The sequence below is a fragment of the Larimichthys crocea genome, chromosome VI, assembly GCF_000972845.2.
Source record: "Larimichthys crocea isolate SSNF chromosome VI, L_crocea_2.0, whole genome shotgun sequence".
Classification (NCBI taxonomy): domain Eukaryota; kingdom Metazoa; phylum Chordata; class Actinopteri; family Sciaenidae; genus Larimichthys; species Larimichthys crocea.
In genome coordinates this window covers 23082391-23098606 of record NC_040016.1, presented here as the reverse complement: position 1 = coordinate 23098606, position 16216 = coordinate 23082391, and the positions used below count along the sequence as shown (strand labels likewise).

General features: G+C 45.1%; 3 protein-coding genes across 4 annotated transcripts in view; all 3 read right to left on the bottom strand.

Annotated features, from left to right (window-relative positions):
- LOC104924071 (T-lymphoma invasion and metastasis-inducing protein 2) overlaps positions 1 to 496 on the bottom strand; it is a 34641-nt gene extending 34145 nt beyond the window's left edge. Inside the window, exon 1 of the mRNA XM_027279408.1 lies at positions 394 to 496. The gene's annotated coding sequence lies outside the window, so the exon portion shown is untranslated. The remainder of the gene's footprint in view (positions 1 to 393) is intronic.
- LOC104924062 (transcription factor E2F6) lies at positions 478 to 7083 on the bottom strand. 2 transcript variants are annotated; one of them, XM_027279409.1, is made up of 11 exons: positions 6780 to 7083; positions 5380 to 5670; positions 3964 to 4010; positions 3789 to 3877; positions 3521 to 3707; positions 3216 to 3371; positions 2742 to 2856; positions 2358 to 2447; positions 1154 to 1223; positions 800 to 856; positions 478 to 584 (listed from the first exon to the last, which is right to left on the bottom strand). In XM_027279409.1, exons 1-11 carry the CDS (start codon positions 6894 to 6896, stop codon positions 571 to 573), a joined length of 1233 nt encoding a protein of 410 aa, XP_027135210.1. In that variant the 5' UTR covers positions 6897 to 7083; the 3' UTR covers positions 478 to 570. The 2 variants fall into 2 exon arrangements, with proteins under 2 accessions (XP_027135210.1, XP_027135211.1); XM_027279410.1 differs by lacking the exons at positions 478 to 584; positions 800 to 856; positions 1154 to 1223 and adding an exon at positions 1494 to 1927 and having other exon boundaries at positions 2288 to 2447; positions 6780 to 7075.
- Positions 7084 to 7767: 684 nt separating this feature from the next.
- Positions 7768 to 12547, bottom strand: LOC104924067 (NLR family CARD domain-containing protein 3). The gene is made up of 6 exons (XM_027279652.1): positions 12268 to 12547; positions 9674 to 11456; positions 9401 to 9574; positions 9029 to 9202; positions 8804 to 8850; positions 7768 to 8331 (listed from the first exon to the last, which is right to left on the bottom strand). Exons 1-6 carry the CDS (start codon positions 12542 to 12544, stop codon positions 7796 to 7798), a joined length of 2991 nt encoding a protein of 996 aa, XP_027135453.1. The 5' UTR covers positions 12545 to 12547; the 3' UTR covers positions 7768 to 7795.
- Positions 12548 to 16216: the final 3669 nt, after the last annotated feature.

The window sequence follows — 16216 nt, the reverse complement described above, 5'->3', positions numbered from 1 at the left end:
TGATCAGCTGACAGACGGTCGATCACGTGTGTTAAAGCTTTCTGAACATTTGGATCATTGTTTCGCAGCCCTCAACACAGAGTCATGTTTGATCTCTGTGTTGTTTGTCGTGTTTCACATCATTCACTCGCTGATTCAGTCTCACGTCCTGAATCCAGACAGGAAACGTCACTCAGCATCTGGAGGCTGACGGAGAACTCATCGTCTCTGTTACATAATCAGCTTCAGACACAACGAGGCTCGAGTCTTCAGCATGTTCAACACTCACTCAAACTATCACAGTCACATCTGGAATGAATGACTGTTTGCTGGGACAGTGAAGGCAACACGCTGCCTTCACTGTCCCGCTGAGTCTGTTCACTTCAGGCCAGAGGAAACAGGAAACAGACTCACCTGCAGACGTTGAACACACTCCTCGTCTTCAGGTGGGTTTTCCTCTGCTGCTGCTGCGTTCACTTGTCGCGTTAAAGTCTGTGCGTTTGAGTCTCGTGTTCCCCGTCCTGACAGCAAGGAGGGTGGAGTGGTTCATCTGGACCAGGACCAGGACCAGAAGGAGGAGGAGGATTTGTTTCAGCAAGCCACACCTCAGTGAAGCAGAGTAACAACACATGAACACTTCATCTGACTTCACAACTTTGCTGCTTCCAAAAGAATATTCAACTTTTTCACATTTAACCTTCAAAACATTTGATGACTTTAGAAAACACTCCTTTAGACTGAACATGACATAACAACACTTCACTGTGACTCATCATGAAGTGAATAATTAACAATAATCATCATTATTATTACTCATTACTCTGACTGTTGAACAGACATCCAGGCCTCTGCTGCCTCCTGCTGGCTGCACCACCAACTACAACAAACACGTGGCAGAAGACAAAGTGACAAATCAAACATCGATGACAAATCTATAATCAGTGCCAATGATTTATAATAAAATGAACGATCCATTAAACAGGAAACATTTCATCATTTATTATTAAAGAAATTCTTTTTCTATTTTCCAGGACAAATGTTTCATTTTAGGTCGAATTGAACATAAATAATATAAAAACACTTTTCTACAGGCTGAATAACTGCGTCACTGTCAGCTCAGCAGACCAGAATAAACTGTCAGAGGACGAACATGATGGACAGGTGTTTGGGTCACCTGTGTGCAGCGCCGTCGTCCTGATCCGACTCTTGTCCAGTGATGAAAAGAAGCTGCTTTTCTGTCCGGGGTCACATATTTATTGTGTTTTGAAAGAGTTGCCTTTACACGGACTTTAAGGTTCTGTAATTCTTAAACCCATCCTGCGGGTCCAAATATATACGATATACTGACCTAACTACGTCCCCTCCATCATCGTGCCCCTATCCAGAACTCCTAATGGTGGACCTGCCTTCATACAATAGTTCACAATGAGCTTCACCTCAACAACTCCACCAGTCAAATTTCACATTGATGACGAGTCAGAATCAGACGTGGTCTGCAGGAAACGTTTCACACCGTCAGTCAAGTCATTTTTATTGATCCCAAAATTTTTTATCCAAAACACAAAGAAAAAGAGAAAAAGTAAAGATTTGACAGTTCAGTCATGATGACATGATACAGAGGCTGTGCTTCGTCATCAATCAAAGGTCATCGTCCATCCGTTCCATGATTTCACGTCTCAGCAGACCGACACAAGAAAACGTTCCAGAAACGTTTTAAAAACCTTTTAACTAGTCCGTAATGATGATCTCTGCGTTCATCCGAGCAGAAATAAGCGGAGTCATGATCGAAATGTGTCAGGAGAATGTTCTGGTCACGTGTGCAGGACCTGTTGGTACCTGCGGACGCTCTGATTGGTGCGTTCCCGATATTTGTGTCCGAACTGAGGAGTGGTTGGCGCCTCCTGGTGGTCGTCTGGTGGTCACACACTGTGTGGAGCTGAAGACGCTCCTGCAGCAGTGAGAGGAAACAAAGAACGTTATCAGAGCACATTTCCGGTGTTTGTGCAGTGTGTCCAGCAGATCCTGTAGAACTGAACCAGTCCTGGTTCCAGTTACAAACCCTGAACTTTGAGAACAAAGGAGAAGTAAAGAAATCGAGGAGAGCAAGGTGGAGGCAGCAGTTAATCAACTGTGGATGGCATTGTTCTGATTGTAGATCTGTTTTTTGTTTTTAATAACTCGTATTTTAATTACTATCAAATTTAAAATGAATGGAGGTGGAATCATTTTCAACACATGGTCAAAGACTATCAATCCTTTTGTTGTTATGTGTCAGAGGATGAACATGATGGACAGGTGTTTGGGTCACCTGTGTGCAGCGCCGTCGTCCTGATCCGACTCTTGTCCAGTGATGAAAAGAAGCTGCTTTTCTGTCCGGGGTCGGAGGTCACGCCGTCTCCTGAGCCCACCTCACAGGCCACCACCATGATGGGAGCCCGGCCCGCCTTCAGGTGGATCTGGATGATGTCCTGTATATATACACACACACACACACACACGTTTGGATCAGAACCCGACAGACTTCCTTGCCACCCGTGCTCCCTCTCCTCATTTAAACAGACACGCTCGACTGACTTGTGTCTGTTCACCAGAACCAGCTAAAACCCGTTTTGTTGCTGCCCCCGTCCACAGCAGTACATCAGTTAGCTTCACGTTGGTCCTCCTGTCTGCTTTTTGAATGACTCTGGATCGGTACCTCATTCGACCACACTTCAAATAAGTCAAACTGTCCCTTGAAGTGAAGACAGAAGAGGTGAGTTTACCTCTCTCGGTGCAGGAATCTCCAGTTTAGTTTCCTCCGGAGCTTTGACCACGATCACCGTCTGCTCCTGGAAGGCTTGGAGCCGGCTGACGTCCTCGTGGGTCACGTAGGCCATCGTGAGGAAAGGTTAAAGAAAAATATCCAAGAATCCAGCAGATAGAATCATTACGGTGTTTAATATCTCCATAAACAGTGGGGCCATGAACATTTGAGCTGTTGTAACACCAACACAGTTCAATACACAACAATAAAAGGAAATAAACAGTTTGGCCTCCTGGGTTTGGATCATTTCAGGTGCACCTTTAGAATTCAATAACTCCAAATCACAGTTAAGGAGGACATCCATCAACCAGCATCCTTACATCAACTCAGAGTTTGTTTCATTTCACTTGAACATACAAACATACATTTTCTCTTCACTGGGCTGTTCCTGAATCCAGTGATATTCTGGGGGGCCAGATGTGAAAAAGGATATGCAGCGTTTTCCATGTCGTCGGTCATGTCGAAGAGCTGCTGGGCGCAGCTTTTGATGAGGCCGTCCAGCGTGTCCTCCACCAGCTTCAGGTTCTCCAACTCTCTCTGGAACTTCTGCTGGTTCTTCCACAGAAAACTGGAGACCGGACACTTTCCTCTGAAGACAGATTACATTTCATGATTAAAGCAACAGGATGGCAGAGGAGCAGAGAGTGAAGAGGACGCTGACGCAGGAAGCTAAGAAGAGAAAAGCTGACTGCTGCTGGACTAGTCAGTGATATCAGCTGGAACCTGTTGAAGACTCACATCCACTTGATCCTGTTACACGACTCTTTCTGGATCAAGTTGATCCCGTCCAGGACGTTGGTGATGTCATACACTCGCCGTCTGCGGATCTCCAGGCTCGCGGCGACCTGCCTGAGGTCCACGGACCCGTCCGGCGCTGTCAGCAGCAGCTCCAGAAAACGCTGAGTCAGCATCCCCAGAGACAGGTCTGAACACAGAGAGCACAGATTGAGATGAAGAGACACGTCCACACCTTCACGGACGACTGGTGTCATTTGGCGTCTCTCACCTTGTCTGCTGACACCTGAGGGGATGGAGTGTTTCCTCTGTCGCTGAGCAGCACTGGAAACAAGAAGACGTCTGAGGAGTTCATGACTTCTGCTCAAACCAAACAGGGAAGAGTCCCACAAGAATCCATGAAGTTAACCAGAAATATTCAAACCAGCAGCCGAGGCGTTTGTTACCTGGTCTTCTCAGCCTCTCCAGGATCTTCCAAACCTCCACCTGGATCCTGGAAATCAGAGCAAATCAAACCTGCTGTGGTTTACTTACTTAAACAAACTGACAAAATGATCTTCATCATCTTCTGATTATTGGACATCGTTTTCGATTGGTGAGTTTCTGTCATTTATGTTTACAGATAAAAGAAAGAAAGAAAAAAAGACAGTGTTATGTGGACGGATATGCAGACCTGAAGACCCAAAGACCTGAAGACCCAAAGACCTAAAGACCTAAAGACTAGAAGACCTAAAGACCCAAAGACCTAAAGACCCAAAGACCTAAAGACTAGAACACCTAAAGACCTAAAGACCTAAAGACCCAAAGACCCAAAGACCTAAAGACCCAAAGACCTAAAGACTAGAAGACCTAAAGACCCAAAGACCTAAAGACCCAAAGACCCAAGACCTAAAGACTAGAAGACCTAAAGACCCAAAGACCTAAAGACTAGAAGACCCAAGACCTAAAGACCTGAAGACCTAAAGACTAGAAGACCTAAAGACCTAAAGACCCAAAGACCTAAAGACTAGAAGACCTAAAGACCTAAAGACCCAAAGACTAGAAGACCTAAAGACCCAAAGACCTGAAGACCTAAAGACCTAAAGACCTAAAGACCCAAGACCTAAAGACTAGAGGACCCAAAGACTAGAGGACCCAAAGACTAGAGGACCCCAAAGACCTAAAGACCTAAAGACCCAAAGACCTAAAGACCTAAAGACCCAAAGACCCAAAGACCCAAAGACCTAAAGACCCAAAGACTAGAAGACCTAAAGACCCAAAGACCTGAAGACCTAAAGACCTAAAGACCCAAAGACCTAAAGACCCAAAGACCTAAAGACCTAAAGACCCAAAGACCTAAAGACCCAAAGACCTAAAGACCCAAGACCCAAGACCTAAAGACTAGAAGACCCAAAGACTAGAAGACCTAAAGACTAGAAGACCTAAAGACCCAAAGACTAGAAGACCTAAAGACTAGAAGACCTAAAGACTAGAAGACCTAAAGACCTAAAGACCCGAAGACCTAAAGACTAGAAGACCTAAAGACCCTAAGACCTAAAGACCCAAAGACCTAAAGACCCAAAGACCTAAAGACTAGAAGACCTAAAGACCTAAAGACCTAAAGACTAGAAGACCTAAAGACCCGAAGACCTAAAGACCCGAAGACCTAAAGACCAGAAGACCTAAAGACCAGAAGACCTAAAGACTAGAGGACCTAAAGACCTGAAGACCTAAAGACCCGAAGACCTAAAGACCTAAAGACCAACAATCTTATGAACTCTAAGTGTCACTGCTGCTGTAAAGACTGGTCTGTGATCTGTCTGTGACGTAAAACTGATGATATAAAAACAACATAAGAGAAACGTTAAACAAACTGTCCAGACCTGCTGCGCTGGATCCGGTGCAGGAGGAGCATCATCTCCACCTTCATGCTCCTCTTGCTCCTCGCAGCCTCCAGTGGTCCACTGCTCCTCCTCCTCCTCCTCATCAGAGGACTCAGCTCCCCAGGGACTGATCAGGCCCAGCGGCTCATCCAAGAAAGGAGGCATGATGGGAATGGCATCGCTGTTGACCCCGCTGGCTGAGACGTCCTCCGGCAGGAAGTGGTCTTCACAGATGAGATCCTGCTCTGTCCAGTCCTGCTTGTCGGTCTCCCTCAGAGCCGCCAGCCACACCTGAACATCGAAACAAATCCATTCATCAGGTTAATGAACCTGACAAAATCTAAGGGCTCACCTCAGGGCCTGAAGACCTGAACCTCAGGGCCTGAAGACCTGAACCTCAGGGCCTGAAGACCTGAACCTCAGGGCCTGAAGACCTGACAACCTGAGGACCTGAAGACCTGAGGACCTGAGGACCTGAAGACCTGACAACCTGAGGACCTGACAATCTGAGGACCTGACAACCTGAGGACCTGACAACCTGAGGACCTGACAACCTGAGGACCTGAAGACCTGACAACCTGAAGACCTGACAACCTGAGGACCTGATGACCCGAGGACCTGAAGACCTGACAACCTGAGGACCTGATGACCCGAGGACCTGAAGACCTGACAACCTGAGGACCTGAAGACCTGAGGACCTGAAGACCTGACAACCTGACAATCTGAGGACCTGACAACCTGAGGACCTGAAGACCTGACAACCTGAAGACCTGACGACCCGAGGACCTGAAGACCCGAGGACCTGAAGACCTGACAACCTGAGGACCTGAAAATCTGACAATCCGAGGACCTGACAACCTGACAATCTGAGGACCTGAAGACCTGAGGACCTGACAACCTGAGGACCTGACAATCTGAAGATCTGAGGACCTGAAGATCTGAGGACCTGAAGATCTGAGGACCTGAAGACCTGAGGACCTGAAGACCTGAAGACCCGACGACCTGAAGACCTGACAACCTGAGGACCTGAGGACCTGACAATCTGAGGACCTGACGACATGAAGAACTGAGGACGTGACGATCTGACAACTACTAAGAAAGCTACAAAGTCAGAGATACACATGTTACAGTGTCACGTGACAAAGACACGTACAAACAGTGACGTCTTCAAACGTTCAGATACTTTAACTTCATTAATTATTCATGACTAAAGAAGCGTCACAGTTAAAGTTCTGATCACAGCAGCTCGGTCTGTTAACACGTCACCAGTTAAACCCGGTAACAGCTCGGTGTCAGCCCGGTGTCAGCCCGGTGTCAGCTCGGTGTCAGCCCGGTGTCAGCTCGGTGTCAGCTCGGTAACAGCCCGGTGTCAGCGTCTTATCTCCGGTTCGGTTCCGTACCTTGACTCGAGCCGGGTCGCTGGGGAAGCTGAAGAACCTCTTCGGTGTTCGGCTGTAGGCGGCCCGGTTGACGCTCGCCGTCCGGTTCGGACAGCCGGACACGACACACTTCACCATGGTAACGGCGGCTCCTCCGCCCGGACCGAAGCGGCCGGGCTTAACGGAACCCCCGAACCGCCGTTTGGACCCCGTTAATGTTCGGAACCAGCGCGAGAGAGACGGAACGTGCCGTTTGTTTATGTCACGCCGGAAGGAGATGTCCTTCGTGACCCGGATGTACAACAATGGAAAGAAAAGGCGCCAAATGTCACTGTCACGTGCCTGTTTCTAAAAGTACGGAGGGCGGAAAGCGCCAAAATTAATAAATAACCATTAAATAATTACATGAAACCAGCGTGTAAAAATCATTTAAATCGTATTATCTGTCATTTAAGGCAAAGATACTTGTTTTTTATTTCTTTATTTACTTCCCATCAGACAGTTTCCATGCACAAAACACCAAAGACAAAGGAAACAATATAATTAAAGGAAAAGAAACAATATAACTGAAGATAAAGATCTATATGCAGATTTCTTTATTTAGTTTAGTTTGCTTTTTGTTTTAGCTCAACTTTTTTTTAAAGATATTGAAGAGATGTAAAGACATTTTAAACATTTTAAAAATGAAAAAATGAACAATAAAAGTTAGATACAAATGCACTGTTCTTCATGCCATGTTCTACCAGGTGGACACCTTTTCTCTACACAGAGCAGCGCCGGTCCTGGCCACATTTGCGCCCTGGGCGAACACCCCCCACCCCACCCCGAGGCGAACATTTTCTCGTGCGCCCTCACGGCCGCCCGTGCGCCCCCATCAGTCTGTCCGCCGCCCCCCTCTGCCTTGTCATCACCCCGCTCCTGGGGCGCCCGCTCCGCTAACTTAATGAGCGGTATCGAAAATTCGTGAGGTTTTTTTGCTTTTTCGGGCGCTCGTGCGCCCCCCATGCACCCTGGGCGGTCGCCCACATTGCCCATAGCTAAGACCGGCCCTGACACAGAGACACTGAGGAGCCAGACTTCAGGAGCCCAAACCCGGGATAAAGAGGTTCAGTGAATGTGGTGTTGAAGGTGTGGAGGTGGATCAGGGTGTCAGAGCAGACTCTGTAGAAGGACAGAGAGCCAGCAGGACAGTCCACATACACTGCTACTCTGTCAGAGACCGAGGGCGACAGAGGGATGTCGGTTCTCACGTTATTGTGCCAGACAGAGTGGCTGTGATCGGAGCAGCACAGACTCCAGGACTGATCGTTCCCTCCAAACCTGCTGTCATATCCGTCTCCTTTCCTTCTGATTCCTCTGTAAGACACCGCGATGTGAACCAGCCCGCTCCACTCGACCTCCCAGTACCAGCGATCGGTCAGAGCGTTTCTGCACAGCAGCTGGACCCAGTGGTCGAATCTCTCTGGATGATCAGGATACGACTGATCCTCCCTCACCCACGCGACCTTCCCGTTGTCAGACAGTTTGAGGCGTCGGTTTGCCGTGTCCGGGACCAGTGTGAGTTCACAGGCATCTGATGAGAGAGCGAGAACTTTATTATCCAACACAACTGCACGGTTAACTGTTATATACAACAGGAAGCCCTGACCAAATAACAACACTGAGACTGTTCACTACTCGCATCACTCCCTCTGCAGCTGTTCTAATGTTTACATTAATGTTCATCATTTATCGTAGATTGTAGCAAAGATGAACATATTTCTGCATCAGCCACGTCAGTAACTAACAGCAGTCAACGTCAGACAACCTCATCATGCGTAACAGTTACCGAGTGTTTCTGTAGCATTGACAAAACATTAAAAAATAATTAAATATGTCTAATTAAACTAAAGCTCCCTCTGCTGTATATAAATATGACACCAAACTCCCTTTAAGAAATATGACATTCAAACAATTCCTGATGTGTCTGTAAAAACACGTCAGTCTCAAAACACTAGTGTTCAGGAAATGTTCATGTGTTGCCTTCAAACTGAATCCACACTTACACTTCCTCACACCAGGTTTCAGTCTCTGCTCTCCACCATAGTCCATACTAGAAGGAAACACAAACATAATGAGCTGAACTCACCAGATATCAGGAAGGAGTTGAACAACTAAATATAAATACGGACTTTCTGCAACATTAAGCCTGTTCTGAACTTTCGTGTACTATGCCTCCACAAAGAAACCGACAGTTTGAGTATGGCAGACTCCAAACTGTCGGTCCATACCTGAGAGTGTCCAGTCTCCAGTGTGGATCCTCCAGTCCAGCAGACAGCAGCTTCACTCCTGAGTCTCCTGGATGATTGTAGCTCAGGTCCAGCTCTCTCAGATGGGAGGGGTTGGAGCTCAGAGCTGAGGCCAGAGAAGAGCAGCCTTCCTCTGTGATCAGACAGCCTGACAGCCTGGAGATATTTGAATTAAGACAAACACAAGTCGGTAACAGAACATCTATACAGAATTCTCTATTAGTTCTTCACAGACGTCACTTTAAGTCGTGTTAAACAGTAATAATGTTGTTAGAATTGATCATCTTTAACAAAAAATCTAAATAATAATGTTGTTAGAATTGATCATCTTTAACAAAAAATCTAAATTCTAACCTGAGACTTTCCAGTGTACAGTGTGGACTCTCCAGTCCAGCACAGAGCTTCTTCACTCCTGAATCCTGCAGGTCATTGTTGCTGAGGTCCAGATCTTTCAGACTAGAGGACTGGGAGCTGAGAACTGAGGACAGAGCTTCACAGCTTCTCTCTGAGAGGTTACAGTCACTCAACCTGCATTAAAAATGCAATACAACAGTGAAAAACTTTGTCTTTCTTCTCCATGAAATATAAAGTTCACAATTTAAAATATCTAATGATCCATCCACCTACAGAGCTTTGTTGGAGGCTTTGATCACTGGCAGCAGCCTCAGAAGAGCCTCCTCTGAAGCAGAGAATTTCTTCAGGTCAAACACGTCCAGATCTTCTTCTGATGTCAGTAAGATGAAGACCAGAGCTGACCACTGAGCAGGAGAGAGTTCCTCTGTGGAGAGACTTCCTGAACTCAGGGACTGTTGGATCTGCTCCACTAGAGAACGATCATTCAGTTCATTCAGACAGTGGAACAGGTTGATGCTTCTCTCTGCAGAGGGAGTCTCTTCAATCTTCTTCTTGATGTACTCGACTGTTTCCTGATTGGTTTTTGAGTCACTTCCTGTCTGTGTCAGCAGACCTCGTAGGAGAGTCTGATTGGTCTGCAGTGAAAGTCCCAGGAGGAAGCGGAGGAACAAGTCCAGGTGTCCATTTGGACTCTGTAAGGCCTTGTCCACAGCACTCTGGTAGAGATGTGTTAGTTTAGGTTTGTCTCTGAAGACTTTAGACCACCAGGATGTTCTTTGTTCTTCTGACAGCAGATTGACTCCAGAGTTGATGAAGGTCAGATGGACATGAAGAGCAGCCAGAAACTCCTGAACACTCAGATGGACGAAGCAGAACACCTTGTCCTGGTACAGTCCTCTCTCCTCTTTAAAGATCTGTGTGAACACTCCTGAGTACACTGAGGCTGCTCTGATATCGATGCCACACTCTGTCAGGTCTGATTCATAGAAGATCAGGTTTCCTTTCTGCAGCTGCTCAAAAGCCAGTTTTCCCAGAGACTCAATCATCTTCCTGCTCTCTGGACTCCAGTGTGGATCTGACCCAGCCCCTCCATCATACTTGATGTTCTTCACTTTGGACTGAACCACCAGGAAGTGGATGTACATCTCAGTCAGGGTCTTGGGCAGCTCTCCTCCCTCTCTGGTCTTCAACAGATCCTCCAGAACTGTAGCAGAGATCCAGCAGAAGACTGGGATGTGGCACATGATGTGGAGGCTTCGTGATGTCTTGATGTGGGAGATGATTCTGCTGGCCTGCTCCTCATCTCTGAATCTCTTCTTGAAGTACTCGTCCTTCTGTGGGTCAGTGAACCCTCTGACCTCTGTCACCATGTCAACACAGTCAGGAGGGATCTGATTGGCTGCTGCAGGTCTTGTGGTTATCCAGAGGCGAGCAGAGGGAAGCAGTTTCCCCCTGATGAGGTTTGTCAGCAGCACATCCACTGAGGTGGACTCTGTAACATCAGTCAGGATCTCAGTGTTGTGGAAGTCCAGAGGAAGTCGACACTCATCCAGACCGTCAAAGATGAACACAACCTGGAAGTCTTGAAACCTGCAGATTCCTGCTTCTTTGGTTTCAGTGAAGAAGTGATGAACAAGTTCCACCAAGCTGAACTGTTTCTCTTTCAGCACATTCAGCTCTCTGAAAGTGAATGGAAACATGAACTGTATGTCCTGGTTGGCTTTGTCTTCAGCCCAGTCCAGAGTGAACTTCTGTGTTAAGACTGTTTTCCCAATGCCAGCCACTCCCTTTGTCATCACTGTTCTGATTGGTTCATCTCTTCCAGGTGAGGCTTTAAAGATGTCTTCACAGCTGATTGTTGGTCTCTCGGTTTTCCTGAATGCTGTTTCAATCTGTCTGATCTCGTGCTCAATGATGACCTCTCCTTCTGTCATGTAGAGCTCTGTGTAGATCTCATTTAGAAGTTTAAAATTTCCTGCTTTTGTGATTGTCTCGAATAAACGCAGAAACTTCTTCTTCAGGTTGGACTTGAGTTTATGCTGATACTTGTCAATCTCTGAATGAATAAAAAAAGAGATGACACAAATGACAAAATGCTAATTTTGTTCATCTGAAGATAGTATTACATTAATTGTAAGTAATATTGTCTGAGTAACTGATGGTCAAAGACAGGACAATTACATGAGAAACAAATGAGGTCAGAGACAGAGCATTGAAAATGACCAATCAAAGGAGGGGAGTCCATTCCATTCATTCTGTGTCACAACTTAACAGGCAAGCAAGTATTGAGCAAACTCCCAGGACAACTCTGGTATGTTTGCAAAAGTGAAGAGCTTGTCTACTGTTCGGTTACCAGAACTTGAGGTTTGACTCAGAGATGTGTCAACCAAGACCAGGGGTCCAACTGAGACTTGATCCAGCTGCCTCCACAATACAGGCTTTGAAAACTTGTCTGCTTGTCCATATCCCCAGCCACCATCCTTCAGAGACCACGGCCTCAGCCATGTTAACAGTTCGTCCTCACCGGGTGGTGATCAGTTGACAGCTCTGATCTTTGCTCTACATGTCCCAGACATGGCTGCAACCTGATAAAATTACTAAAGTGATGATCAACCTTCTGGGTCCGATTCTAAATGATAAATGGACTGTACTTATATAACGCCTTTCTAGTCTTCTGACCACTCAAAGTGCTTTACAGTACATATCTCATTCACCCATTCACACACATTCATACACTGATGACACAGCCTTTGGGAGCAATTTGGGTTCAGTATTTTGCCCAAGGACACTTCAACATGCAGGGAGGGGATCGAACCGAGGATCCTCCCAAACTCCCTCTCTGTCACATCCTTTTATTAACGGCTTACCTGAAAGTCCTGATGTCCTGATGTTTGATAAATTCCCCACTAGATCATTCTCATCCATCCTTTCTAAAAGCATTCTGGCCACCTTCATAGTGTTTGTACTGTAGATCTCCACCATCCGATCCACTGTGTCGATCCTGTCGGCATTCTCCAGTCGACTCTTTGGAACTGGTGGGAATCCCTCTAAGATCTCCTTCTTCTGCAGGTACCACTTGAATTTTTTAAAAACCTTTTCATTCAAATTCTCCAAAATTTCCAGGAGCTCCATATGTGTTGCCATCTGTCCTCTGTCAAGATCTGGAAGATATCAAAAGAACATTTTTACCTGAGAGACAAACACTTTTCTTCACTTCACAAGAAACTTTATTAGATTGTCTTATTCAAGTGGGATTACACTCGGAGGCATGAAATCACAAGTACTGATTTTTACATGATGCCCAGTTTGTAACACTGTAAATACAACAGTATTTAAATACATTAATGTGGTCATTCTGTGTCAGGATGTGGTCCAGGATCAGACACTTAAAGGAGAGCCTTCAGACCTTTAAGTGTGCCTGAATAATAATTTATTCTTTAATCTTTTTCACTGATGACACACAACAAAACATCTGAACGATTGTCAGACTCAGGCGACAGTTTAAAGGAAGGAGAAAATTAGTCATCATTAGTGAGGTTTCACATCCCTGAAACAAACAACCTTACATAACCCCACAGAGTGTGTGTGTGTGTGTGTGTGTGTTTGCTCATAACTCACACAGCAGCTTCGGCGACACAAAGAGTCACAGAAGTATATTTTAGTTTTAAAAAATCTGTTTCATACCTCTGATTTGTTCAGAATCTTCAGTGAGGACAGCCAGCGAGTCGACAGAAGCTGATTATGTGAAACTGCCAGTTTGACGTGCGGTCAAACTGGCAGTTTCACATAATGGTAACACCCACCGATGGGCGTCTGTTCAAAATTGTGAGAGATGCCAACAAGATAATTGGCAGCAGCAGCTCTGTCTCTCAGAGATCTTTGACAGACGAGTCCTACAGAAGGCTCGGTCCATCCTGTCTCGCCCTGACCACCCATTGTTGCAGGAATTTATTTCTCTGCCGTCTGGACGGAGATACATGCTACCTAGGGCACGAACAAATAGGTACAAATTCTCCTTTGTTCCACGTGCAATCAATGCAATCAATGCGATCAATGCAATCAATGCAATCAATGCGATCAATGCGATCAATGCGATCAATGCGATCAATGCGATCAATTTGCACAATTCTTAAATCGCACTGTTCTTGTGGCATCTGTTTATCTTTTATAGACTTTTTGCCTTCTGTCACTTATATTCTAACTTCGTTTAGGATTGTTTAAATCAAGTTTTGGTTGCTTTACTTTGCGTCATTGTTATATGTCACTGTTTGTCTATATATTGTTTGTTGTGTAAGTTGCATTGTCACTGCAAATCAAATTTCCCCTGGAGGGGCAATAAAGCTCTGAAATGAACTGAACTTCTGCAGAGCACCTCTGACTCGCTGCTCTGCAACCCCCCATCCAGTTTAAAAGATCATCAGCTGTCTTATGATTTCAGTTCAAAAAACTCATTTCTGACTCGTCTCACAGCCGCTGTGATGCAGATCTTCCACTAGGTGGCGCTGCTGTAAAAAGACATCACAGAGCTTCACCTCCACCATCCCAGCTGTATTTCACCTCTCCACATGTGAAGACTCACTTCAGTCAGATGCACAGAAAATAAACATTTAGAAGTGTTTTCATTCGTGCACACTCACCTGAAAATAAGATTTGTTATGTTTTTACTCGTTTGCCTTCGTCAGGATCGGCCAATCAGAGGCAGAGTAAGGCGGCTCATGACCTCCTAATAAATGTATTTTTTAGTATGTTCATGTTTTTTCATACAGTGATACTTTTACACTTAGAAATTGTATAAATTATACTGTAAATATACTATATTTATACACATTTTATTCACGTCACTCTACTCATTATTAATTGTATTCTATTTCTTTATTTTATTTGATCTTTTTATCACTAGAGCTCTTAAACATTATTTATAAATCACTTTTCATGCAGTTCAAAGGGTAAAAACTTTTAGTATATAGTAACCGTAACTTGAAAAAGATAATTCATTGTTGTGCACACTTTGGTCTCCACATCATTTTGTTCATTATAACACCCACCTGTCAATCAAAGCGTCCACGCTCTTAACCCTGCATAACTTTAAGCCTTAATATAATGTGAACAGGTGAGTTGTATATAAATTCACCCTCAGTACAGTTGTCATGAACGGGGAAATTAGCTACAGAGACCAAAACTGTTTTTTGTACCAGGCTGTAAACATGTTTATTTCTGCTGTGAAGTTGGACATTTGGACATGGGGACTTATGGAGACTGACTCACTTCTGGAGCCAGCCTCAGGTGGACGTTAGAGGAACTGCAGGTTGTGGCTTCTTTTTGACGTCCTGTAGAACACATGAAACTCGCTGTCTGATTTGCATTGTGGTTCACTGTGATGAAAAATGACACATTTGAGCTCTTTGCTGAGACAAGCAGCAGATGTTTGTGACAGACTCCTTTAAAAAGTCTCTCGCCTCCTCCGACATATTCTGAATTTTTGGAGCCTTCGTTACCAAAACATCAGAGGTCAAAGAGTGCGTCCTGCTCATATAGATCAGTTCTAATCTCACAGCAGCTGCAGCCTCCATGTGCCGATCACTGAAGATTTGATTTATCTCCACGATCACGATGTGTGCTAATCAACAAACATGGCTGCCACGTTGTTCCAGGAGATGCTTTTCTTCTTGAAGCGACACCGAGCGGCTTCTTGTCTGAAGACAAATTCGTTCCATCTCGTGAACCTGGAGGAGATTTAGAGCTGGCAGAACGAGACATGCTCACATTTGGAGTTAGCATTTCATATTTCAACACTAACAGATGTGATGTGTGTGTTTCTCTGTTTTGAACATCGGGATACTCTTGAACTCTTTGGCTCCTTCAGACACCGTTTGCTTCTCGTTTGGTGCCTGTGGAGCCAACACGATTATTATTATTAGTCCAACAACTGTGAAACCATCACCTGCTGAGTCACTGCTTCATGAACCCATGCTGGAGTGAGTCAGTCTGAGCTGCTGGAGAGTCATAAAACCACAAATATCTGGCTGATTATTTAGTCTTCCCACATTCTGCATACTTTACCTGCTTTTCACATTCCAACATTATATAATGTACAATATACTCAATCTGGATCCTCAAGACTAAACACAAAAGCAGGTCCTGAACAAACAGTTTTTATTAGCCAAGCCTCAGTAAGTCTACAAGAGATTATTCATTTCATTATTAATGAATATTCTGATTATTTATAATGAATCTGTGAATTATTTGTTTTATGTCAGGTTCTGGAGCCATCCCAGCTTGTGTTGTTACTCAGTTTACCGTGAAATAAAGAGAAGTGAGGAATGCTGAGACATAAAGAAATGACCAAAATTATTAATCACTTATCAAAATAGATGCATGAATTAGCTCGTGATCAGCGAATGGATTGTTTCTTTCCTCCTGCAGAGTCGTTGGCAATGAAATGATACAAATATCAAAAAGTCGGAATGAAAAATGAACTCAAACATTTTCGCAGCAGTTTGGACAGAACTCACTGACTCAAAGTGTTTTACTGTGGAAAACTTTCTCCGTGCAGGTGAATTCTTCATCAAACCCTGAAATACTAAATGTGAAAGCTTCTGGTACAGATAGTACAGACAGATGCAGAGGGCGTGTCACAGGGACACAGCAGTACTGAATATTACTCACTACTCCAACCTGCTGATCTAGATTGCATTGCCTGCTCACTCAGCTCTGGTTCTGGCATGACACCGGCTCCGGTTCCCGCCCTGGCCTGTAAACCTCAAAGTGCCTGTGGTCCAAACACCGACACCCCCCTGGTGCTCTGAGCTCCAGAGG